Source organism: Planococcus citri, chromosome 3, assembly GCF_950023065.1.
Source record: "Planococcus citri chromosome 3, ihPlaCitr1.1, whole genome shotgun sequence".
NCBI classification, from domain to species: domain Eukaryota; kingdom Metazoa; phylum Arthropoda; class Insecta; order Hemiptera; family Pseudococcidae; genus Planococcus; species Planococcus citri.
In genome coordinates this window covers 81,244,974-81,271,757 of record NC_088679.1, presented here as the reverse complement: position 1 = coordinate 81,271,757, position 26,784 = coordinate 81,244,974, and the positions used below count along the sequence as shown (strand labels likewise).

The window sequence follows — 26,784 nt, the reverse complement described above, 5'->3', positions numbered from 1 at the left end:
GTACTGAAAAATTTGCGAGCGCAGACTCGGAGAGTCATCAAGTGGAGGTTTTTTTTAATGGAGTCAGCTCTATTGAGATGCGCTGATGAATAAAGGAATTTGAATTTGTACTTACATAAATGTTCTCCAAGAACCCAAGTTTCCGGTCTAGAGTTGAGCTCGACCAATACGGTCGGCGTACAAATGATCAAAACCAGCAAATCAGCGAGACTTAAATTCATGAGGAATATATTGGTGGAATTCCTCATATCTTTGGTACGAATTATCACCACCGGCACCATAATGTTTCCGACCACTCCGAACACCAGTATAAGCACGCACAACGTAATCGAGGTGACTTTTAAGTACGGCGGATATTCGAAAATCGCGTCGAAATCAGCACCGGTACCGTTCTCCGGCACGGACACGGACGGCGTCCGCGTTGCGTTCAACGTCGTCGTACTCAACAATCCATTCGTAGTAACGTTCGCTGTATCCACATCGACCGATAACGCAGAAACCATATGTGACCGATTACCATGCAAAATTACTCGTATATACACGGCGATTTTCCACTATTATAGGCTAGGTACCTATATTCGACAGATGCTCTAGTAGACGGAGATACTTATAAGCATAAATTTATTGATGACGACGCTGCACGAGCCGTCGATTACGAGCAGACTCGTATTTTCAAACGTCGCCTTTTCTTTCGTTCTTCCGCCGCCGACGACGACGAGGACAACTTATCTGTACGGTTCTTTGAAAACATTAGCGCCGAAAAGATACCATTTCGATGGCATTTTTTTTCACCGGCGCTCGTTTCGAGTGAAATTTTACCCGCCAACGTCGAAACTGACGTTATCGTTGGAATTTCTGCTTTTGTCGCCGTCGTTGTACCGTGTTCTAACTATCGGCCATTTCATTTGCGTCTGCAACAAACAACAGTAAAATGTAAGTATATAGATTCGAATCATCGGAGTTGCAATAGTCGTAGAGAAAGAAAATCATGTAATAATATCGCAAGAGCCGCCCCCCCCCTCTGGTCAAAATTTCTTAATGTTGTTCTACTAAAAATGGAAGATTGATATGTAGTTAGGTAGGTATGTAATGCAATAATATTCATTACGTTTTTTATAGCTTTCAAAGCTCTCGCTGTTATTCGCATATAAAGCTATGGAGAACATTATTTCATCTTCAACTGTGTAGAGTATATGTATAGCCCACTGCAGATATGTAAAAACTCAGCAACGAATAAATGACACCACCAAGGGAACTTTTCTCAGGTTACTAGAGGGTGAGAATTGGAGTAACTACTAGACTGAAACAGATACCATTAATACAGCTTTTCAGAGTTTCCTAAATGTGTTCTTATTGCACTATGATGTGTCATTCCCATTTGGTATAGTGAAAGGGAAACAAAAAAGTATTACAAAATTCCCCCTACCCACCAACCCACCCAAATTAAAATCAAAACTGCTAAGCAAAATTTAATGGACCTTCATAGCATGAAGAAGACTTTTGACTCTCCATACCTTAAAGAAAAATATAAAATAACTAAACAAAAATATAAAACTTCAATTGGAAATGCAAAAAAAACTGCAAATGATACTCTAAAATGCCAAAAACTTGAACAAAACCTCCTGGGAACTTATAAAAACAAAAAAAAAGATAACTGTATAGATTATATTATGGACCAAAACTGCATGGTAACCAATCCACTGGAAATTGCCTCTGCCTTAAATAAATTCTTTTGTAATTTACCAAAGATAGAAAACTTGAAGGATGATGAAAATCCCTTAGAAAATTTAAACCCATCCAATTATTCTACATTCTTCATTGCACCAACAAACTCAGTTGGGGTCATGAATGTAATTCACTCACTCAAAAATTCCTATTCAAAAGACTACCATGGACTTGATATATCTATATATATACTGATAATATAGCAGCGCCATACATTGCTGAACCATTAGCCAGCCTCTTCAGCATGTCTGTTCAGGAAGGAGCCTTCCCCGATATCCTTAAGGTTAATATCGTGACACCAGTGTTCAAAAAGGGTGATAGAAGTGCCATGAATAACTACAGACCCATCTCTATAACATCAGTGTTCTCCAAAGTTCTAGAAAGCTTATTCTATAAGCGTATATAAAAATTTTTCAGTGATAATAATTTGTTACACAGCTCCCAATATGGATTTTGCGAAAACAAAAATACAACAAGTGCCATCTATCAACTTATTCACAATATCTTGGAAAATCTCCACAACAAAAATGACATTAAGTATAGAGTTATTTTGCGATCTTTCAAAAGCATTTGATATGATTAATCATAAAATATTGCGAGGTAAACTAGAAAAGTATGGTATTAGGGGGTGGGGGGTGGCTTTGGACTGGGCCACATCCTTTCTGAAAAATAGAACTCAAATTGTTAAGACAGAAGATATAAATGGAGAATACCAATTACCATTTCTCTGAACAATACCCAGTTGAGCAAGGAGTTCCACAGGGGTAAGTATTAGGACCTCTGTTCTTTATTTATTATGTCAATGACCTTCCAAAAAGTGTAAGGAGTAACTTGATCCTATTTGCAGATGACACTACAGCACTGATTCCTATGAATATGGATGATGTCTCAGTACAGCAGGTTGTGGATGATTTGGTAGCGTGGTTCAGAAATCAGAATAAATAAAATGAAATTAAATGTTGAGAAAACAAACCTAATATATTTTGGTTACAGCCCACAAACTTTAAATTTGGCTCTGCCTATACTAAAGTTGAATGTCTAAAATTTTTGGGAGTAGGTGGGTAGTTCTACCAATTTTACACTTTTTGTGTCCGTGTAAAATTTCACTTACAGTATGCACATGAAAAGTAATGGTGAATGGTTTTGTCAATAAAAGTTGTCACCATCTAACATTTCCACGCACTACAATGAATTCAACCCCCTCCCCCTGGGCCACAGACCCCCTTATATGATCAAAAGTTCCATCGTCATGGCTGTCTCACATCTCGTTTATAAATAGTTACATAGCTGGTTAGCAAAGAGTGGTGATGTTCTGCAATTTTGACATTCGTTTTTTTATTCCTGAAAACTACACGCAAAATACAGTGTGAACACAATTCACTTCAGTGACACCTATATGCTGTGGAGTGACCTCAAACCTATGTCTTCTAGTTTTTGTTCCCTCGGCGTGGTTAATTTTCAGTGCATTCCCAAGGGCTCACTATTTACAAATTTTGGTGTTTGAAAATGGAAAAACTGTTTAGGCAGTTCACCAAATCTTGTCCACTGATAAAATACTGAATCCGAACACCGCTATGCAGTATGTAAACGTGATTCCATGAAAATATGGTTATTTATCTTTTGCCGCTTCTTTCGTCATGGTTTCTCAGCTCTGCCATACACAAACAGAGAAAAACTGAGAAATGTTGAAAAATTATTATGTGGTGAGTACTGATACTACTTACACTAAAAAATATGAATTTAAACAATTTTACATTTATATCATCCCTACTTAATGAAGTTTTATCCACCGTCATGGGGAATGACGTTTTTTCCTTCGTCGTGGAATTTATACTTTTTTGACCAAGCCGGAAAAATTTTCACCTATAAATCCTTAAAATTGATGGTATATTCTCAATTTAAAAATTATTTGAATTACTGAAACACTTTTCTTAATTTTGTAGATGATCAGTTCGCTCAAAAAAGACCAGTTTTGATTCGAAATTTGCAGAAAACTCGCACATTTTCAAATGGCTCTCCCCCCTCCCCTGAGAGATATGAATTGGGCACAACACTATCAATGAAGTCTGGAGTGTATATATCAACCATTCCAACCAAAAAAAATTCTCAAAACAATTTTTTTTGGCGAGGAAACATACTGCAAAATTGTGTAAAATTGATAGAACTACCCAGGTATACATCAACTCCAGTCTAACTTGGACTGATCACATAGACTATTTAGCTGGGAAACTATCATCAATAAATTATCTTCTTTGGCAATTAAAAGGTGTCACCAATGTGCAAACTTTAAAAATGGCATATTATGGAATGTTCTAGTCTAATATGGCATATGGCTTGGTGTTTTGGGGCTGTAATATCAGTCTTATGCAGAGAATTTTTGTAATACAAAAACGAGCAATAAGAATCATCTATCAAATGCAAGTCACAGAATCATGCAAGAATGTCTTTCTTTCAAAATGAAATTTTACCTTACCTTGCTTATATGTACAATATACCTACATATATCTGATAGCCCAAATTGTGAAGAAGGGCATAGTAAAATTACATACCCCTCAACATAGTCATTATACTAGAAATACCCAACAACTACATAGCACATAATTTAGGATTAAATTTTACCAAGCTAGTATAGACTTCATAGCTGTAAAAATTTATAACAAAATTCCAAATGAAATCAAAATTATCAATTGCACAAAAGTTATTTTCTAAAACTCTGAAAAAATTGGAGCTAAAAAAAGCATTTTATTCAATAGATGAGTATATGGACGCTGTTACATAACTGAGTGCATTAGAAACTGAACTTTCAGGGACTCCTTGTATTTTCGATTTATCATCTTCAATATTCATGATCATTCATACAGCATCATTGTTTCTTTTTAATTTTTTTTTTTTTTTTTTTTTTGTTTGTAGGTATAATCGATAATTTTAGGATGTTGTAAATAATTCTAAGAATCTCTATACCTATGTATCTCAATTTTTTTAGAATGTATTTTTTCCTGATTTTGTTGTTGTTTTTTTTTTTAGTTTCTATTATTTTTATTGAAGGCGTCTATTTAAATATCTATGCTAATCCTATACCTCTATTAATGCTGTACATAACGCATTCATTTCATTTTATTATTCATTTTTTTAAATATATTTTTATAATTTCCTATACTGTTAGTGAATAAGTCGACTTTGTAAATGCAGCAATGCTGCCTATTGCAAAAAATAAAGTTGATTTGATTTGAGAACAACGAGTGCGGGGATTGTACGAGTAGGTATAGTTTCAAAATGATTTTTTAATTTAACGAAAAAAAAATAGATCAATACCGAACTATCGCCCATCTGGGTATATGTTCGAAATGTACTGACCAAAAAATCGTAAAAATTAACAGAAGCTTTCGGCATTAAATCATAACCTACAATAAAGACCAGAATAAGTTTCATCTTCATCATACATTAAGTAGATGTAGAATAGGCAGGTCTTTGTATAGGAGTAGCTGTGTTGATTGTGTATAATGTACACAATCGTATACGAGTATTTGTGCGTAATAACTCGTCCAATGCGTTTGAATCGAATAAAAAATTACGACGATTAATTTATTGGCTGTAGTTTTTGAAGTTACCTACATGCAACAGTGGTAAAGTTAAAGGGCCGTATCGCGCGTAAAACCATTTTACACCTTGTTTTGTGATAGAAACTTTGTTCGCCGATCTGGCAATGGTCCAACTAACGTTTTTGAGTCGGCACAACGTGTGTGAAATTTCAAGGGCCTGCCCAACCATCCACTATACTTCGTCAATAATCAACACTCCTACGAAATTTTTTATCGAAATATCAATTCTGAAAGGTCTCAGCGTGAAAGGTTGCTCGATATCGTAATTCATATTGAAAAAAACTTCAAACATATAGACTATTTATAGGGGTACAATAGTACTACATCATCTGCAATGTAGGTAGTAGGTACCTAATTCGCGATTTTCGGAATAAAAAAAGCTAGGTGTTTGGTGTTGAAAGAATCGTAGTCGTAGGCGTCAATTTTCTACTTCCATTAGAACACGATGAGCTTCCTTTTTACCGAGTAGGTACGTATTTCCGGTCTTTGCTCTGGCTATTATACTAAAATAAATTTCTTTAAAGCAGCCGAATATGCGAGTGAAAAAGAATAATAAACGAGTTTTCAGTTTATACCTAGTTGTGGGCTGTGTTTTGAAACCAGAGTACCACCTGTGCTTTCCCATCAAAACAGCCATAACTATACCTAAACTAAAATTTCGCTAGGTAAGTAGTTATTTATACATTCGTATTAACTTATACTTACCCTCCGTACGAAAGGTTCGTCAAGTTACGTACGAGTATTACTCGAGTTTCGCCAAATTATCGAAGGTACGTAATATATACCTACCTACTTATAGGTAGGTACCTTCTAAGAAAAGAAAAAAAAAGGAAATTCGCGTGCATTTTCCAAACGCCATATCAAAAAATGGGACCTTTGCGTACGCTATTCCAGCTTTAAAAAGTGAGACACTTGAACACACTTTTCAAATAGTCAAAAACTGCATCATTTTAGTTTTTTGAAAATCAGAACTCAAATTGTAAAGAAAAAGTTCAAATGGATGCAACTGCAAATTACATATGAATAAGAAAGCTGGTAGGTACATAGTTTGGAATTCAGAAACATTACAAATAGGTAGGTAAGTATCTAATTTGAGAATGAAAATAATGATAATGCGACATTTTGACGAAAAAAGAACTAGAGTGAAAATTAAGTAGGACTGAAAAATAAAAGAATACCCCTGCGAGTATTTGAGGGACACGAAGGTGAGGGTAGATACGCGTAGAAATATATACGTAGGTATGGATGTACCTATTCGAATGTAGTTACATTTTGTGTACGTCAGTAATGAAGTGAGAAATGGAGGAACAGAGGGTGGCGCGAGGCCTTTTTCAACGCTGTGTTTCAAGTTTCAAGGGCGACTAAAATTATTTCCCGCTAACGCGTCCGACGAAAAATGTAATAAATTATAATAAGCATTTCGGCAAAATTTGATACTATATCCATAAATATTAACGACGAGTCAAAGAATACGTAACAGCAAATTTAAATTTTTTTTCTCGAGCTGCAAAAAGTTATTATTCGCCTATTTTTTTTTTTTTTTTAGTGATATCAACCCACCGAAAGAACCTTCTAATTTTGACATATAAATGGGCAAAATAGTATAAGTACGTTAGGTAGATATCTTTAATAGAAGCAAATTTTTCAAAAACCACTAAGAATGTTGAAAAAAAATCTACACTTTATTCCTCACTCTTGTCAAAAGTGATCTTGAAAACACGAAGAGGGTCCTATGGTGGAAGATTTCCAGAGTTGTAGGGGAACCTAATCGTGCAATCTCAGATTTTTTAGGGCGCTTCGCTTTTTTTTTTTTTTTTTTTTTTCAAAAATCAACTCGTTTTACGCGTTCACAAACGCAAAAGTCAATTTGAAAATCAAATCTTTTTCGAGTTTCGTTCCGTAGGAAACAGAATCATTATGCATAGTTAGTGTGTTAATTGTCACTATTTGATTTTCTTGCGTCATCGTTGAACAGAGGAGCAAAAAAATTGGTTTTCGTTAACCTTTTGCTCGTATAACTTTGACGCAAGTAGGTGAGTAAGTAGAAGTATATAATTACGCACACTCATCGGACGCAAACGCACGTATTGTCGCATTTCAGTTTTGAGCCAGACAACTCCTTATGCAGGCTGCAAGGCTACGAGTAGGTACTTTGTTTCGTTAATTAATATTACCTTCAATTTGTTTTTCTCGTTGGTAACTTCTCACATAAACTTGTGATTCTCAATCAATCGTCTGTTCGATCAATCCTCAAAGGGTCAAATGAAATGGCGAAATGATATGATAGGTATCTTTACTAAAGGAGCTCCTAGGTACCTATCAATATACTTAGTTACGAATGATCAATTTTAATTGTGTGTATTTATATCGTTGATAAATAAAAGCTTCCTTTTTCTTATTGTTGTTTTAGATTTTATAACTGCTCAGCTCAGTGTGCATGAAGTTAGCAGGAGCTGCACACTGCATAGCACACATGGTTGCTGTCATTGTGTAATATGAAACGCGAACATCGTATCGCGACTTAGTAGTAAGTAAGCTTAATCGAATGATGGAAATCATCACGTTTCTCATTCGCAAATCGTTGCTTCTTATACCGCACACGCAGAAGCTTATTGTGCGAGTACAACGAGCATAACAAAAAATATACGTACTAACAATTCACGACTCAGCTGCGATAGATAAAATAAATCATTAAAAGGGCATCTACAGTTAAACGTTTAAGCTGATCGTGATTGGTTATCTATCTACCTCGAGTTGGAGTTAGGTTGGTTTTCCACGTAGACATGCTCCTGATTAAGTCACTCCTGTTCGTGGGTCTCCAAAAAATTGAAATTCAAAGGCATTCTCCAACAAAGAGATGCCAAAATTACCGTGCATAGCTTATAGCGAATTTGTGTATTTTTTTGCCCTCCAACTTTCCATAAATTGGGTACCTATATAAACAAGTGCGCTATAGTTACTGCATGTACACGATTAGTTATGAAAGCGAATTAATTTTTTAAAAATAACACTCCGTATAGTTAAATAAAGACGGAGAAAAATGGAAGTGTAAAATTAAGCTGACGTTAAACGTTACAACGTTAATCATAACTATGCAATAGATAGGTAAGACTAACTGTCTAAGTAAATCTATTTAATATGTACAAAGATACCTTGCAGACGTAGGTATACGCAATTACACATGTAGGTACCATAACATACATATTACACTCTTATTGTAATGGAAAATGGCGTCCGGGACTCTTAGGGAATAGCATGGCCATAAGTCTTCTCACAAATTATTCTTAAACTATATCTGTAAGGGTTGATTCGAGAGTTTTTTTTTCGTCTGTAACTCACTGTTCTGATACTCAGGCACCCTATTTTGATCGACTTGACTGAGGCATGTCTACGTTTACTTGCCTGTGTGTGTGTATACTGTGTCTACCTACATACATATAACATGCACTCTATCGATGGCTCACAGACATGTACCTACATATAATTCAAGTTATTATCTATGTTGCATAGGGTGCTCCTTATTTTGAAAAGTTGGAATTTTGTAGCTCCCCCCCCCCAAAAAAACATGACCTCAGGTGAGAAAATATTTCTCTATTTTTTATTTTCCCCCTATCTGTAAAAAAAAGTTGTGCCGGTAGCCCCCTAAGTGGGTAAAAAATCAAAAAAAATCTAAAAAAAAAAGTTCTATTCATGAAAATTTTTTATTTTTTGCAAAATGTTGTTAAATAATCCCCTTTTAAACAAAAAAAAATTCCGCGGCCCTTCAAACCATATTGGCCCCCTAGTAAGGAGCCCCTAAAAGTTAAAAAAATCACAAAAAATGATAATAAATCAAAGTTATGGAAAATTTGATGAAAATATCTCATTTCTACATTAGAATATTGTTCTACATAAGCCCTTTTTCAAGAAAAAACCATTGTTGGACCCCCAAATGATTTTGGCTCTCTTGCATGGAGCCCCTCAAATTTGGGAAGAATAAAAAAAAATATCGTAAATTGATGTCTGTAGAAATTTTTTTGAAAATTTTTTATTTATGCGCAGAATCTTTCTGAATAAGCACTTTTTCATGAAAAACCTTCCCCCTGCACTCCCAAATTATGTTGGTTACCTTTAAAGCCCCTAAAAGTTGAAAAAAATCAACAAAAAAATGAAAAATCCATATCTATACAAATTTTTTAATAATGTTTCATTTCTGAGCAGAGTAATTTTAGATAACCACTTTTTCAAGAAAAGCACCCTTTTGTCTTTCAAATGTAGAGATGTGCAGTCTGAAAAGTGAAAAGTGAAAAGTACTTTTCTTTCAATGAAAAGTTGAAAAGAAAAGTTCCTACTTTTCACTTCACTTTTGACTTTTTACTAAAAAAAATCGAGTGACCAAAAATCAATTTACTCATCAGAGATCACTGACCTCATTGATGAAGTCAAATATGTATCAAGTTTCACTCTCTCCACTCCTCCACCTTCGCAATTCAGCACCCATTTTTGATATTTTTCACTACATTTTTTTCAAAACTGCAGAAAAACCCAAAAATGTTAGAGACTCTAGAAAGGCTCAAAACTACCTACCACTTATTCGATTAATTAGGTGGAAAAAAATGATTTTGTTTTTTGTGTGTTTTAGACAGACAAAAAATTCATCAATTTGAAGCTCTTGCAAAGAGCTTTAAAATGAAACTCACACGATTTACTTTTCACACTTTTCTCAACTTTTCACACTTTTCAATGAACTTTTCACTTTTCATTTCACCAAAATTACTTTTCTGAAAAGTGCACATCTCTATCCAAATGATGGCGGTCCATTTTTATGAGACCGCCAAAATTGAAGAATATTGGGAAAGATGAAAATTTATGTCTATAGAGTAAGAGGTGCTCGTAATTAGATGAACATTTTTCATCTCTGTGCAGAATGTTTTTAGATAATTCTTTTTTACAGAAAAACCTTTTCTCAGTCCCCTCTACAATGCTCACCACCTACATAGATGATAGAGATCCACTAAGTTGATTTTTTTTTGTAATGGAGGTCAAGTCTCCTCTGCAAAGATAGTTTCAAGTCATAGATATGTTTTTTTTTTTGCTTTAAACTTGAAAATGAAATCTCATTGATAGGGATTCTTGACAATTTTTTCCAAGTTTTCAAGTCTTACATTACAAAATATTAGAACGTCAACAGGTCTTCTGTGAAAATTTGACATAGGTAAGTTAATTTTATTACAAAACGTCCACTTCAATGTTTCTCAATGTTAAAATTCAGAAATTTGTCCTTTTTCTACAAGTTTTTAAAAGTCTGACATACGTAGGTACAGGTAGTGCTTTTCTGATGAAGATCGACCAAATCCAAAGATTAGAATATGGAAGCAAACATGTAATAAATTCATCTTTTTTCATTTTCTGGGGAAGGAGACATAGACAAGTTCCACATTTTCATCATGTAGAGTAGACAGGTCATAAAATATTTAACAGTATTTTTAATGAAAATGGACCAAATCCAAGGATTATGATGTGAAAAAAAGTAAAAATTTCAATTTTTCTGATTTCTTTTATGTTTTGAGATGGGGAGGAGGGAGAGGCGTGCTCCCTAGCACGACTCATTTTTACTAACGTGATTGAAGAAGTTTTTCTCATGAAACCCGACAACAATTTAGGGCGTCATTAGATATTTTTTCACTATAGTATGTAGGCATAAAAATATGAGCTCTCCCCTCTAATCCACTGGTTAGTCTTGGGTGGAGATACCTATAGAGGGCTAAAATTGATATATAGATTGATTTTACGTAAGTAGGGACTTAACTGAGGTGTTAGAACTAGAAAGTTCACAATTTTAAAAATTTTGCCTGATACTTCGATTTTTTCATATACCCATGGGGAAATTGGGGGCCCACCGACACGACTTTTTTTCACCTAGGAGGCTGAAATTTTCAGGGTATTATTTTCTCACCCAAGGTCATGTTTTTGGGGGGTGGGAGCGAAAAAAATCGAAAAAAATTTTTTCACCATACAAATAAGGAGCACCCTAATATTGTTGCTGTTGCACTTTCATAAAGGATTGATCATTTCTAAGCAAGTAAAACGCGTAGAGGTCATTCAAAAATACCTTACAAACTACCTAGGTACCTACATTGTAAAAATATTCGGAGGACCTCGTCGCAAGTATCTGTACGTATGCAAAAAAAAAGAAAAAAAAAGAATGTAGGTATTATTGCTTTTATCCTCGTATTCTTCAAGTATTCATTTTCGGAACGAATAGAGATTAATTATAAGGCAACAAACTGACAATAGGCTCGTTGTTATTTTTTTCCAAGAGCTGCTACGAGTACTTCGATTAATTATTATTCACGCTTCATTTATTTTATTTTGTTCGAGTTGAACATTTTCACTTCTGTATAAACTGCTTCGATTTTTTTTTCATTCGTAAAATTTTCTCACTCGCAAAAGTCTAGTTTCAAATGTCGAGCTGTGCGATCGTGTTTTTTTTTTTTGCATAATTTAAACGATGAACGACGGAGTTGCGCGGGGTACTTATTTTACGTTAACACGTTTCTCTTTGAATCGTCACACCTGATAGTACATACGTCTACGTACGATGTATAATGTGACGTGATGCGTCGCATCGTGCGACACCATACCTACCTACCCACTCACCTTCCTACCTACAGTTATTAAAGGGTAGTACTCGTAGGTGGCAGTGTGGTAGACATAACGCAAGTTGAAAGTACAACTTGCGAGTATTTTCCACCCTCATAGTACGAGTATATAAGAAAGCAATCTCGACTATTCGAGCAGATACTATAGTAGGTAGGTATAATTCTTCGCCAAATAAATATCCCCTACGAAACCAAAAATATCCTCATCGTTCGTCGTTACAAGGAAAAGGATAAATTTATGATTTGCGAAGGGTATCGGCGATGTCGTAGTATTAATTGGTAATTAAGATACGAGAGCAACGCGTATAATAGTACTTTAGTTTTTAACGATCAACTTTTGCCAGATAAATCTTCGACGTACAAAGTAAGTAGGTATCTATCTACGTGTTTCTGTTTACTCACAAATACGACTACCATCATACTATACTGATCTAGATACTACCAAGTGGGTACGTTTACCTACTTCGTCACATTTCCTCGTACTATAGGTTTCAATATACAGCGACACGACGCCAACGTTAAAAATTGTAACCAATACTTATGTTTTTGCGTTGTTGATAAAATTTTAAGCTTTACACACTCCACTGAAAATACTACCTCAACCTATACGTCATATAAGAAGAGCGTCGAACTTCTGGTATTCGCATTGGTCACACGTTAGGTAAATTCGAGAGATTCCAATTTAATGGAATCTCTCATGGCGAATCATACGGCCATCGAGTTGGCGAACAAAATAAATATACGCGTGTCCGGATTTGGACCTACGTTTACGTGTGTACTCGTATATTTGTATTTCGCGAGCTGAATGTAGCTAGGCACTGTCAACTTGTCAAATTGATTAGTCGTAATCATTTTCGGCCATCGCATCCCGTCAACCGGTTCTTTTGGTTCGCCGTTTGCTCGTTTTTTTTATCGCAAAATCTGGTCGCGTGGCGGTGCGGCGGCGAGCTGGTCGTTGGGCTCATCATCGCACCCTCGTCCGTCCCACTCCCACGTTAATTGATAAATTATTTTCAAATAAGCTACAAGTAATAGTAATAATATCACGCTGAGAAATCGCCAAGATGAATTGGAGGCATAGAACAACGTACTACACAACTACGTGGCTGCGTGTAAGGTATCGTCGATACCAAATAAGAATGCTGGTATGGTCATCTGTTAGGCAAAATACTGAATTTATTATCGAATTTTTATAAATTTGAATTCTTTTTTTTTTATTGAAATATACGAGTAGATCATTCATTTCTGCGATAACTTAGCTTCGTATTACTATCATTAAATATATGTTTTGAAAAAGAGCTCCAGATATCGATGCCCCGAACTCCCGAAAACACAGGATGTTGATGGAGGTGTTGATGATGATGATGATGACGACTGAAATTAGAATCATCCAACCCTGCTTCGATGATGAAATTACGAGGTCAACATTCAATCCTACTTTCGTTCCCATGGGTATGAAAATATGAAAGAAAATGTCGACTGCACAGAGTACCTACTAATGAAAACGCGTCGCAGTGGTCAGTTTTATCGTGGGCACGACGACAACGTTTGACGACACATCTCACCATCATGCGAATATCACTTCAATTCTATCTCGCGGTGCATCGTATAAGTACGACCGAATCGAATTTAGTCGAGTAAATGTGGAAAGAGCATATGTTAGATAAAATAGACGACTTGGCCTTGTCCTCGGATTTTGAAACTAACCAGCGGAAATTGTTCCTTTTGGTTCAAAACCCTCGTGAAAAAATTTCAGAACGCCAAATCATCTTTCAAAAATGGTGAAATTGCAATTCAGCTTAAAAATTTCCCATTTTGACTGTTGTCAACTGAATTTTTTCAAACTTGCAGGAATGTTAGACGGTATTGAGGATTATTTATGGAAATTTTTTGAAATGTTTCCAAACATATCTTACAATTTTTAGTTTTTCAACTGCATTTTGGGTGATTTGCTTCACAGGTGCATTCAACCAAAAAAAATTATGTTGTGTACCCATCTTACCTAGATGTACAACACATATTTTTTATCAAAAAAAAAAATCAAAAAAGTTACCCACCAACTGTTTATTAAGTACATACCTATTCATGTTTTTACATTTCAGTCTTACGAATTGGTCCACTTTTATTAAGAAAGAATCACTCAACAACTTTGACAACTCTTTGGTTTTGGACGATGAAAAAGTAGAACTCGAGTCCTAAATTTGAAAAAAAAAATGGAGACACTGGGTTGAGTATGTAAGTAAAGGTATGTAAAACAATTTTTATGAAAATTGAGAAAAAATGACCGACTTTGGGCTTTTTTTTTAATTTGGCAGACCAAATGGAAACTCTTAGAAAGAGAGTTATTCAGAGGAATTTTGACAGACATTGAAATTGAAAAAAAAACTAGACAGCTGCGCCATGCCCAGCTGTAACAGTGTGTGTAGCCTATGTTATTAGGGAAGCATAACATGATTTCAAAAAAAAAAACAATGCAATTTTGGAAAAACAGCACAACACAATTTTGAAACATAAGCACGACGCAATTTCAAAAAAAAAACACAATTTTGAAACAAGCAATTTGGATTTCGAAAGCAGAACGCCATTTTGATTTTGAAAGAACAAGACTTCAAAAAAAGCACAACACAATTTTGAAAAAATAAGCACAACATGATTTTGAAAAAAAAGGACAACATCAAAAAAAGCACACACACATCAACGCAATTTCGAAAAAGCACAACACGATTTTGAAAACAGCACAACACAATATCTGAAAAAAATCACGACGGGATTTTCAAAAAATGTGATTTGGATTTTGAAAGCACAACGCGATTTTGAAAAAAAACACAACATGGTTTTGAAAAAAAGCACAACGCGATTTTGAAAAAAAAAGCACAACACAATTTTGAAAAAAAGCACAACACAATTTTGAAAGAAAAGCATAACACAATTTTGAAAAAAAAAGCACAATGCGATTCTAAATTTACTATACAGTAAAAGCTCATTATAACGCTTTTGGATATAACGCTGATTTTGTTATAACGCTGATTTCTTCTGGTACCTTGACATTCCCATTTCAACCAATGTAAAATTAATCACGATATAACGCTCATGAGCGATTATAAATTGCGTTTTAACGCTCTAATATTCAGGAAAAATCACATTTTTTTCATAATTTTAACAACAAAAACCCAATTCTTTGCGAAAAAAAGCTTACTCATGTGTAAAAAATTATCACTTTCTGAAAATTTTGGCCACAACAACAGTTTTTTTTTGCAATTTATGTAGTTTTGATTTTTAAAAAAGCAAAAACAAACTTATATGGCAAAATTTTGCCAAAAAATCATTTATATTATTATAGCAGACCTCAAAATCAAAGTAAAATTCCAGATTTTTCATTTCCAACTGGAACAGTTGTTAAAATTCAAAGTAAAGTTCACGTTTCCACTTCCTTTATAACACTTTTTTTCTCTTTAAAATGAGAATTCGCGATATAACGCTAATCAGTGTTAAAATGAGACTTTCGGTTATAACGCGCTTTGGCTTATAATGCTCTTTTTCTCCGGTCCCTTGAAGAGCGTTATAACGAGCTTTTACTGTACTATTCTGAAAGCTCCAAAGCACAACGCGATATATCTAGAAAGCATAATGCAACTCCAAAAGCACTACAGTTCTGAATGAACCTCTTGGGAGCACTGCAAAATCACAAATGACTGGTGGGATTTGATTCAGAAAGGGTAACTGCATTTGTGTAAATGAAACACCTGCAGAAGTTCTAAAAACCTTTCTCAAAATTGAACAATGGAGAAAATTTTATAACCCCTGTGGTGTTACATTTAGGTATAAGCGAGACAGACGAACGAATACAATGGATCATTGAAAATCAATATAGGCCACACATCACTTTGATTCATAACTTTTAGAAATATAACCAAAGGGTACCCCCCGATAAGATAGGCAAAATGCCCTTAACCTCAGACTTCGATGAAACTCACAGGGTATGTTTAGTACCCCCAAAAAATAATTTTGGGCCCATAGCCGGCTCCCCACCCCACCCCCCTCAGCCAGGGGGGCCAAAAAACGCGTTTTTCAGGGGAAAAATTCTGTATCAGCGCGTAATTAAGATAAATTGATTCTGTAAACGAATATAGTTAGAGGATACATGGGCGTACCTCCCTGAATTTTTTCAGAATTTTTCATCACACGGGGAGAGAAGGGGGGACAAAAGAAAACTTTAAATAGACATTACTCCGGAACGAAAAAATATACCAAAACGATTTTTTCGTCAAATATGTATCTTTCGGTCTACTTTCTATAAAAGTCATCACCCGGCCATTTGGAGTGGTGGGTCAAGCTCAAAAGCTCAAAAAACCACGTTTTTTGCGTTTTTCTCCAAAAATATGGACAAATGGCGGAAATCTAAGGGAATCAAGTTGTTCAGCGTGAAATTTTACCTCAGAATTGTGTAATTGAAAATTCATTTACACAGCATGATCGTAAAACTACATGCGCAGAAGTATTTGTGCTTACATCAAGATAGCTGAAAGGGTATTCCTGGGTAAAATAGGTGAAATGTCCCTGTCCTCGGATTTCTGAAATTTTGATGAAACATAGTTGGGTACCATTAAAAAAAATGTCGGAGGCAAAAAATCCCCCCCCCCCACCTCCCCTTGCTCATAATAGCGAAAAAAGGGCCTTTTCGGGGAGAAAAAATCCATGCTTCAACGAGTTTTGACAAAAAAATCTGTATTCACTCAAAATACTTGAAGGAGATATGATTCTAGCAACTTGAATTTTCTTCAAAAATTGTGGGCCCCCCAGGGGAGATATATTGACAAAAGAAAATTTGAAACCGCCGTATCTCCGAACCTAATTTAAGTACATGAAATTTTTTTTTCAAAAATGTATCTGCATGAGCACTATAATTGGTATTTTTTTTTCAAATTTTCCCTCGAGGTAGGCCATCTTCAAAAACTCAAAAAACACTCAAAATTGTGTTTTTTTGTCACAGCACCACCAAAAAAAGCGATCCATAATTTTGGATGCTGGCCTCCAAAAACAATAAGAAAACCAACTAACTTCTTTAAGGCTATTCTAATTTTTTGATGAAAAATGGTCAACTTTGGGCGGGGATTGTGCCAAAACTATAGAACGGATTTTTCTAGGGTTTGCTTTCAAAAGCGAGGGTATGTCGAGATATTTTTGATTCAGGACATTTGATGGCTATAATAGGGAATTGGATGGAGGTACTTTAGACGCTCACATCCCTGTTGTAAAAGCAAAATTAGAAAATATGGCTACATACCCTCGATTTCATAGATGAATCAGTATTGGTGAAAAAAAATTGGAAGAATTTTGAAAATTCACGGAGAAATCCCCGTCTGAAGTTTAGATGGGAGCGGGTCGCGGGACATAAGCACGACTAAATTCGTTCAATCGATTACATGCAGTCTTACGAACGAATGATGAAAACAACGAACAAATCGGTTTCATATTTCAACCGGTTGCCAAATTAGAATGCTCTCCGCAGAGTATACCCTTAAACTCCAATTTTTTGGCCATAGGCACCCCCTCTCCAAATTTTAGGGCGAAAGTAGACAGACAATATGGGTATCATTATCATATGAACCGAACTCGCTGAACATGAATATGAAGTTTGATTTGCAGTTGGACCCTCCCAACGACCACATTGGGGAGAGGGGTTGCCCAAAAATTAGAGTTTTTGTGAAAAATGCTTCATTATAGCGCTATTTACGCCATGCAACTTCTTAATCAAGGTTTTTTTGAATTACAAGTAGCCTACTTTTCAAGTACATGGTATCTAACTCAAAACTATCAGAAAGGTTTCTTTTTGGTGTCGATGATTAAATTTTTATGTGAGTTACCAAGTACATTGAAAACATAGGTATTACCTACCTACGTACTATGTAGTAGATTGGGTAAATCACCAAAAAAAGAAAAAAAACTGGATTTTTACCAATTTTAGCAAAAACTGTCATTTTGAGTTGAAAGTTGTACAGAAAAATTCTGGCTCCAGAATTGCCCCTTAAAGGGAAAACATGTGCCCTTAAAGTGGGAGTATTTTCGAAAAAACACGGTTTTTTCACTGTAGCCCCTGTACCCAATTTGTTTTGAGAAAAATGACGATCGACCCAGTCCTAAATGAATATATCTTAGATTCTGCGTCCATTCTATGCTATTATTTTAAATTGTTTTTGTCAATTTTGAAAAATCAACAAAAATTTAGGAATTTTTGCCAATCTTTATCAATTTTTTGAAACCTAAAATATTGTCATCACTGCGTTCCAAAATATTTCCTCAGTTTCAGAAATATATTATCTTTCAATATTTTTTCGTCATTACCTATAGCGAAACTTTTGCGAAGAAAATATTTTCAAAACACCAACTACTAATACCCCCTCTCCAAAAAAAAAAAAAGATTTACTTTTCAATTTTCTCAGTAGATCCCCAAAAGTGGCCTTGGATTTTGATGGCAATAGCATGGATTGGCGCAGAATCTCAAATACCTATGTAGGTACTTTTATTATACTGTCTCCTCCATATATTTTGAGCGAATACAGATTTTTTTGTCAAAACTCGTTGAAGCATGGATTTTTTCTCCCCGAAAAAAAACCCTTTTTTCGCTATTATGAGCAAGGGAAGGTGGGGGGGATTTTTTGCCTCCGACATTTTTTTTAATGGTACCCAACTATGTTTCATCAAAATTTCAGAAATCCGAGGACAGGGACATTTCACCTATTTTACCCAGGAATACCCTTTCAGCTATCTTGATGTAAGCACAAATACTTCTGCGCATGTAGTTTTACGATCATGCGGTGTAAATGAATTTTCAATTACACAATTCTGAGGTAAAATTTCACGCTGAACAACTTGGTTCTCTTAGATTTCCGCCATTTGTCCATATTTTTGGAGAAAAACGCAAAAAACGTGGTTTTTTGAGAGTTTTTTGAGCTTTTGAGCTTGACCCACCACTCCAAATGGCCGGGTGATGACTTCTATAGAAAGTAGACCTAAAGATACATATTTGACGAAAAAATCGTTTTGGTATGTTTTTTCGTTCCGGAGTAATGTCGATTTAAAGTTTTCTTTTGTCCCCCCTTCTCTCCCCGTGTGATGAAAAATTCTGAAAAAATTCAGGGAGGTACGCCCATGTATCCTCTAACTATATTCGTTTACAGAATCAATTTATCTTAATTACGCGCTGATACAGAATTTTCCCCCTGAAAAACGCGTTTTTTGGCCCCCCTGGCTGAGGGGGGTGGGGTGGGGAGCGGGCTATGGGCCCAAAATTATTTTTTGGGGGTACTAAACATACCCTGTGAGTTTCATCGAAATCTGAGGTTAAGGGCATTTTGCCTATCTTATCGGGGGGTACCCTTTGAAATTTTTGTAAAAGGTTTCTATGGTCTATTGTGTTTGCCAATCGGCACTTTTATAAATATAACACCACAGGTCCCATAAAGATTTTACAACCCGTGTGGTGTTACATAAATTTTGAAATTTAACTGATGTCAGCTTCGCTTTTGATAAAATATTTTCCATTGTTCAATTTTGAAAAATAAATTCGAAAATTGAACAATAGAAAAGATTTTACAACCCCTGTGGTGTTACATAAATTTTGAAATTTAACTGACGTCAGCTTCACTTTACTAGTAGATATGGCGCTTTTCCTCTTTTTTATTGTTTTTTTAGTACAAATTTTCGTAATTAATTGCAATTGCTCAAGAAGCTACTTGAGTAATTACATTTAATTACGACATTCCCTGCCTTAAGTTAAGCCTCACCTACATATGTGAGGGCGCATACGAAAAGGGACCATACGACCAATAAATAAATTTAAAAAAAGTTCTCTGAAATTGTTGTAGGAACTCTGTAAAGGGTTCCTACAACAATTTCAGCGAACTTTTTTGTTTTTGGTCATAAGGACCCTTTCCGTATGCGCCCTCACATATGAAAGATTCAAAAAAATCGGCCCATTCCTCTAAGAGAACATTCGAGCCAAAGAATTTTTCAACTTTCAGAACGAAAGTGCACACTAAAAATCACATTAATTTTCTGCAACTATTCTTCTGATTTCTCCCAAATTTGAGGGGGGGGGGGGTGTTCAAATCGGATTTGACTAGAAATGGGAAATTAAAATTTTTTTTTACAGATTTCGATCAATTTTTCAATTTTTTTAAAAACGAGTTTGATATTGTTTGAGGAACCGAAAAAGGCATATTTTCTTAAAAGTGAGTCACTTGAAAAAAATTACAATCGGGAACGAAAAATTTTAAAATTATTTTTGCAGACTTTGATTTATGTTATTTTTTTTACAACTTTGAAAGCACCATATGATACGTATGACACCAATATTTTTTGAGGGTAGAGATAAGATGTTGTTTTCGAAAAAAAAAAGCTCAAGTGATTGGAGGAGTAGTTTTTTCTTCAAAGGAAAAAATAAAAGTTATTGGATATCTACCTAAATTGAATTTTTCAAATTTTTTTCAACGATTGAGGCACGAAATTTGAAAAAAAACCATCCTATCATCTACGAGTATAGGTTGGAAAAAGACACAGGGTAGGTATAGAAGCGTAGGTAATTTCCTATCGATACTTACGCGTATTTACGAATATCTGATTCTCGATGCCGACTAAATACGAACGCGTAATACCTACTTATTGAAGAAAAAAAGTTTCCTCTAGAAAGTTGTTTAATAAAAGTTTTACAACTGTCGACATGATGCTTGTTTCAAATTATTATTACCTTCGTGTATGATATGCGAACGCAAACGCGAACGGCGAACGCGCTGTTGCGAAAGAAATAGCGAATCCGAGTGTATCATATTGTATACATAGATGGATAAAGATAGGTACGATACCTATAATGAATTCATTTCAAATATCTGCTCCAAGATAAGAGATAGGTAGGTGGGTATGGGTAAGTATAAGTAAGTATACTCTTTTATAAGATTGTTTTCGAGAATATTTATCCAATCAAATACTCGCCGAATTAAGTTTAAAAAGAATAGGGATGAGAAAAATCTCCGCAGCGAGCTCACCCCAATTTTGAAATACGAGTATAAATTGGTCACGATGGATGGCAGCAATGGTAGCTCGTGATTGGTACCAACAGGTGAGTATAGGTAATTAAAGTTGATACCTTACGCGCTTTCGAACACCTAACCGCCTTTATTGCGATTTTTAATTGTTCTACGATTTGAAAAAAAATCATGACGGATCAATAAATCAGTTCCAATGATATTACAGCTAATCGGAAAACACAACCACGATCATTTCCCAATTACCTTCATAATGTTACCGAAAGAGTAGGTATATACATGAACATGGAACTCGTATTCGAATTATAGGCGAACTTTCACCCTGCACGTTATACTCACTCTAGTTCCATTATACCTCAACCTGACAGCCCAAGCAACGTTCCCCTGTTCTTCATATTATGAAGTTACGCACCTGAATGCAATTCGATCAAAAATTGAAATCAAGATCTTACACTCGATGTCACCTTTTTAATACTTAGGTAGGTAATTTGTGCATTTCGCCGAGTTCAACCACGAACAGCTAGACGAAGACATACGACGCGAAATGCAATGCATCTCAAGCCACAGGGTTCAATGTAACGAGTGGCGAGAAGTCGAGAACAACCGCATACCATTCGCCATCGCCAAAACTTCTCAATTGTTCAGAAATTCAAACTAAGTAATTTGAACGATCTCGTAAATTTCACGCAAAACAAACCAACAAAATTCTATTTGAAATTATTTCAACTATTCTAGAATTTAACGTCAAACTACGACAATATTTATACCTACGAGTCCACAAATATATAAGTAGGTACGTGTAAATATCTACCTGCCTGTTTCCAAGATTATTATACCTATAACTATTCGATGAGTCTGAAGTAGGTGCATACTTACAATGTGTGCCATTCAATCCATACATCGGACAATAGTCTGTTTGTCCTACAGATACCGTGCGGGTAATAAAATCATGAAAAAAGAGACACCTTTTGTTTCAGATACTCAATTTTAGAAGTATCTACTTACCTATCGGATATTTCCTCGCAAACAATTTCCACGAAAACGTTTATCGAAAGTTTTTTTTTGCACGTTTGCATTTTTATCGAAAAACGAATACCGGTACTTTTAGAGCGACGAAGGCACCTAATTACTTATGTATTGCAGTAAATTTTAATGTAGGGAACTTGGCTATAGTCTAGTTAGGCTGTGTAATATGCATACACGGTCGTTATCAATGAAATTAGGTATTCGTTTTTCAACGATTACTGATAATTGTGTACGCGACGCGACAAATAATTAACCGTCGCACAATATACGAGTAGGTACGATCGAATAGATCGTAATTATTATTGCACTATACAGCGTCGATCAAGCGTACTACTTTCTAAAATCCATTTCAATAAGCATAAACTTATAGGTAACTTAAGGTACTACTCCATACCTATACCTACTCATCATGTGTACATGTAGTCCGGCATATGACAATAGGAGTAATTGCACCCCCCCCGCCGATCCACCGGGACAACTTTTTTCTTAAAGGGGACATCCCAAGAAACATTTTAAAGCAAACTTGTCCAAAAAAAGTTGGCCTTACTTACAAAATGGCGGCTATTTTGATTGACAGGTCAGCCGAAATTGCAGATTTTGCGTTTCAACATAGGACTTGCACGAACTTTTTCAAACTTTACAAAGGTAGATCGAAAGATCATGCAAAAATTTATGACCTGTCAAAATTTCAAGTGCTAAAGTGCGTTTTTCGATTTTTGGTGAATTTTTGAAAATCAAATTTAGGCCAAAAATGAGGGAAAAAATCAAAATTTTACCAAATTGACCAAGAAAGCTGAAATTTGAGATATACCCTATTTTCGACATGCCAAATCGATTGAAAACGGTTTCAACTCGTTTTAAGCAGTTCTGGAGCCTCCAGCAGATTTTTGAAACTCGAAATTCCCACAAAACTCCATCAAATGGAGATGGAAAGCTGAAATTTACTCTACACTCCAATTTTAACACCCTCTGAAGACGACTCTAGGTGGGTTCGAGTCATTTTAGGGCCTCCAGCGACTTTTTTGAACATTACTGGAGCCTCCAGCAGATTTTTGAAACTCGAAATTCCCACAAAATTCCATCAAATTGGAGTGGTAAAGCTAAAATTCATTCCGCAAACTAATTTCAATACGCTACGAAATTGACTGCTGGTGAATTTCAAGTCGTTTTGGAGCCTCCAGCGAATTTTTGAAAATTCCTGAAGCCTCCCGCAGATTTTTGAAACTTACAAAATTTCATCAAATAGAGATGAAAAGCTGAAATTTACTCTACACTCCAATTTTAACACCCTCTGAAAACGACTTCTGGAGAATTTCAAGTCATTTTAGAGCCTCCAACGACTTTTTTGAAAACTACTGGAACCTCCAGTAGATTTTTGAAACTTAAAATTTCTCCAAAATTTCATCAAACCAAGATGGAGAGTCGAAATTCATTCTGCAAACTAATTTCAATACGCTACGAAGTTGACTGCTGGTGAATTTCAAGTCGTTTTGGAGCCTCCAGCAACTTTTTGAAAGGTTGTATGACGTTTTTTTGGAAAATTGAAATTTCCTAAAAGTAGCTGGAAGCTTCAAAACCATTTGAAACCACCATGTAGTCTGCGAAGTAAATTTCAGCTTGCCAACTCCATTTGATAAATTAATGTTGGGGAAATTTCAAGTTTCAAAAATCTACTGGAGACTCCATGTAATTTTCAAAAAAGTCGCTGAAGGCCCTAAAATGACTCGAACCCACCTGGAGTCGTCTTCAGAGGGTGTTAAAATTGGAGTGTAGAGTAAATTTCAGCTTTCCATCTCCATTTGATGGAATTTTGTGGGAATTTCGAGTTTCAAAAATCTGCTGGAGGCTCCAGAACTGCTTAAAACGAGTTGAAACCGTTTTCAATCGATTTGGCATGTCGAAAATAGGGTATATCTCAAATTTCAGCTTTCTTGGTCAATTTGGTAAAATTTTGATTTTTTCCCTCAATTCTGGCCTAAATTGGATTTTCAAAAATTCACCAAAAATCGAAAAACGCACTTTAGCACTTGAAATTTTGACAGGTAATGAATTTTTGCATGATCTTTCGATCTACCTTTGTAAAGTTTGAAAAAGTTCGTGCAAGTCCTATGTTGAAACGCAAAATCTGCGATTTCGGCTGACCTGTCAATCAAAATGGCCGCCATTTTGTAAGTAAGGCCAACTTTTTTTGGCAAGTTTGCTTTAAAATGTTCTTCAGAATGTCCCCTTTAAGAAAAAAGTTGCCCCGGAGGATCGGCGAGGGGGGTGCAATTACTCCTATTGTCATATGCCGGACTAATAGGTAGGTGTAAGTCTAGAAGTATCGAGCACCCTCGAAAAAAATTCGTGTGGAATGTTTCACTTGGTCACAAGATTCCCTACCACATATTTCGAGAATTCTCAAAATTTTTCGAAAAGATTTGTACCTTAAAATACACATCTTTCTCACTCATCTCGAAATTCGTCCTTAAAATCATCATCATTCGAGTTACACAATTTTGAAAACCCATCGAGTTTCTATATTTCATTGACTGAAATTTTTTAGAGAATCTTCAGGTGTCTCCAATTCTCCATACTTATGATCAAAATCGGCGAAAGGGACGAAGATGCTCGAGCTAACTATTTCTTCAGATTAAATAATTCATCGCAATTCACTTTTCATAGCTCTATTTCGTGAAAAATTCTTCATTCAAACTGAAAAATTATTTTCGTCCAGTGATAAGAACCAATAATTTTTCATCTTCGACAATAGTGCATTTCAAAGGTACCAGCTACATAAGAATGATCTCTCAAAAGAGGTTTTAGCGTTTAGAGAAAAAATTGCCTGCTCGTACAAGGGGAAATTTTAAAATAGGAGCATACCTACTGATTTTTCTTAATTCGAAGTAATTCTGTATAAAAAGACGTATACCAAGCACTTTAAATAGGATTTAGGTAGTCTTACTTTCTCTCTAAAATATTTACCTAGGTACTCGCGAGGGTAGGTAACTATTTTTCACAAAAAAAAAAAATTAAGATAAAAATGTACTTGGGAATCACCAAAAAAAAAATTATTTCCGGAAATAGGCTCGATGCTTAATATTGTTCAAGATTAGAACGAGTGGGTACTTACAAGTAAGTATTCTTAAAAAGTTAAGTATTAGTGGGTATTAGCGTCTCGCGATTACGTTGTAATGCATTTTACGCGTATTTCTTCGAAGCGGCTTTTATTTTTTCTTTTATGTGAACGAATTTTCCTATTGTTGGACGTTGAATTTATTGCCAAACATTTCAACACGTGTCATAATCACATATACTGTGTATGATTTCACGTTTAACTTGATAACTTTTAACCCGGAAAAATAGCCTAACTATAAAATAATAATAACGTTCGAATACATGATTTTTATACACGATTATAGTAGCCTTTTAAATAGGTACCGTGGTATATTGTGTTCATAAACTTATACCCAACTTGACCAAACTTCAATTAATAGCTACATTATTTCATTTTTCCCATCCTTCGTGCACATAGGTACTGAAATAAGTATAAGTGGGTATCTAATGAAATGTTCACAAAATAACATTAAAGTACATGCAATACTTAATAAGGTTCTATTTAAACTTACCCAAAAATTAAACTCAAATTTGCATAATTCATAATTCACGTCACCGATTAAAATGTCATATTTTCGAGCGATGAAATTAAAAAAAAAAATTGTCACATCACCTGCGCATAAAATCTACTATCTATTTTTTTCTCTAATTATATTTTATTGTAAATTCTAAAATTGACCGATCGAGGAGAACACAAAACAAAAACAAAAAAACAACGAAAACTAAAAGTAGGTACACGTTTCGTATAAAAAAAGCACGTGCGAGGTAGTTTCTAACGTAGTGTAGCTATGCGGCTGTTGAAGCTTCAAAGTGTAGATGAATACTGAAACTGAACAGTATATTCGTAGTGCCGGAACTCGAATCCGAAGTGTAGCCAATATTATAAAAATGGCGTCAACCTCGTCGAACCTCTATATTTTCATAATTATCCTTTGCTTGATACTCATCAAGTACATACTTACACATTATGTGACGCTCGCATTTGATGATAATTTAACAATGTTTTTCTTTATTCTCCCGCGCAGTGCGTACGTCATCTTAAATGAAATTGGTTTACTTACTCAAACTTCATTATATAAATCAGTTCCTCGTATTTGTGGTTGGATTTTATAGCCACATGGTAAACACGTTCAAATTACCAACTTCCTATCCATTTTTTTTTTTTTTTTTTTTTTTTTACATATTTTATGTTTCATTTTAATTTTAATTACCTACATAGAATAGATACATACGTATATTATTAATCATACAACTTACCAACTAATATTTCTTTTAACAATGTGCAAAAATATAATAATATGTGTACATAATAGGCTATATGTACTTGACCGCGAAATTAAGAGAATGCGTCAAAGTTGATAGGAAATTAGGCCAATATAAATATCAAATCCAATTTTTAAAATAAGTACCCACAGACTCGAGTGGGAACACATTTTTTTATTATTATTATTATTATTAATCGAATTAATCTGTTTGAAGACGGCCAATTCTTCTGCATTTTTATGTTTTTAAGCACCCTCATAATATACATCACCGAAACATTCTGTTCTTTACCTTCTCGTGGTAAAAATATCCTCGCCCATTCATTTTATTTTTATGCACATATTTCTTGCTCATCGTTTAAAAAAATTTATCGCAATTTTCATGGTATTCCTT

The 26,784-nt window shown here is 35.0% G+C and overlaps 1 protein-coding gene across 1 annotated transcript in view; it reads right to left on the bottom strand.

The window, feature by feature from the left end:
* The window catches only part of LOC135840669 (uncharacterized), a 122,323-nt gene extending 96,232 nt beyond the window's left edge, over nt 1-26,091 (bottom strand). The window contains exons 1-2 of the mRNA XM_065357296.1: nt 25,641-26,091; nt 116-911 (exon numbers count right to left, since the gene is read on the bottom strand). Coding sequence (XP_065213368.1) covers nt 116-503 — 388 coding nt within the window. The 5' untranslated portion in view covers nt 504-911; nt 25,641-26,091. The remainder of the gene's footprint in view (nt 1-115; nt 912-25,640) is intronic.
* Nucleotides 26,092-26,784: the final 693 nt, after the last annotated feature.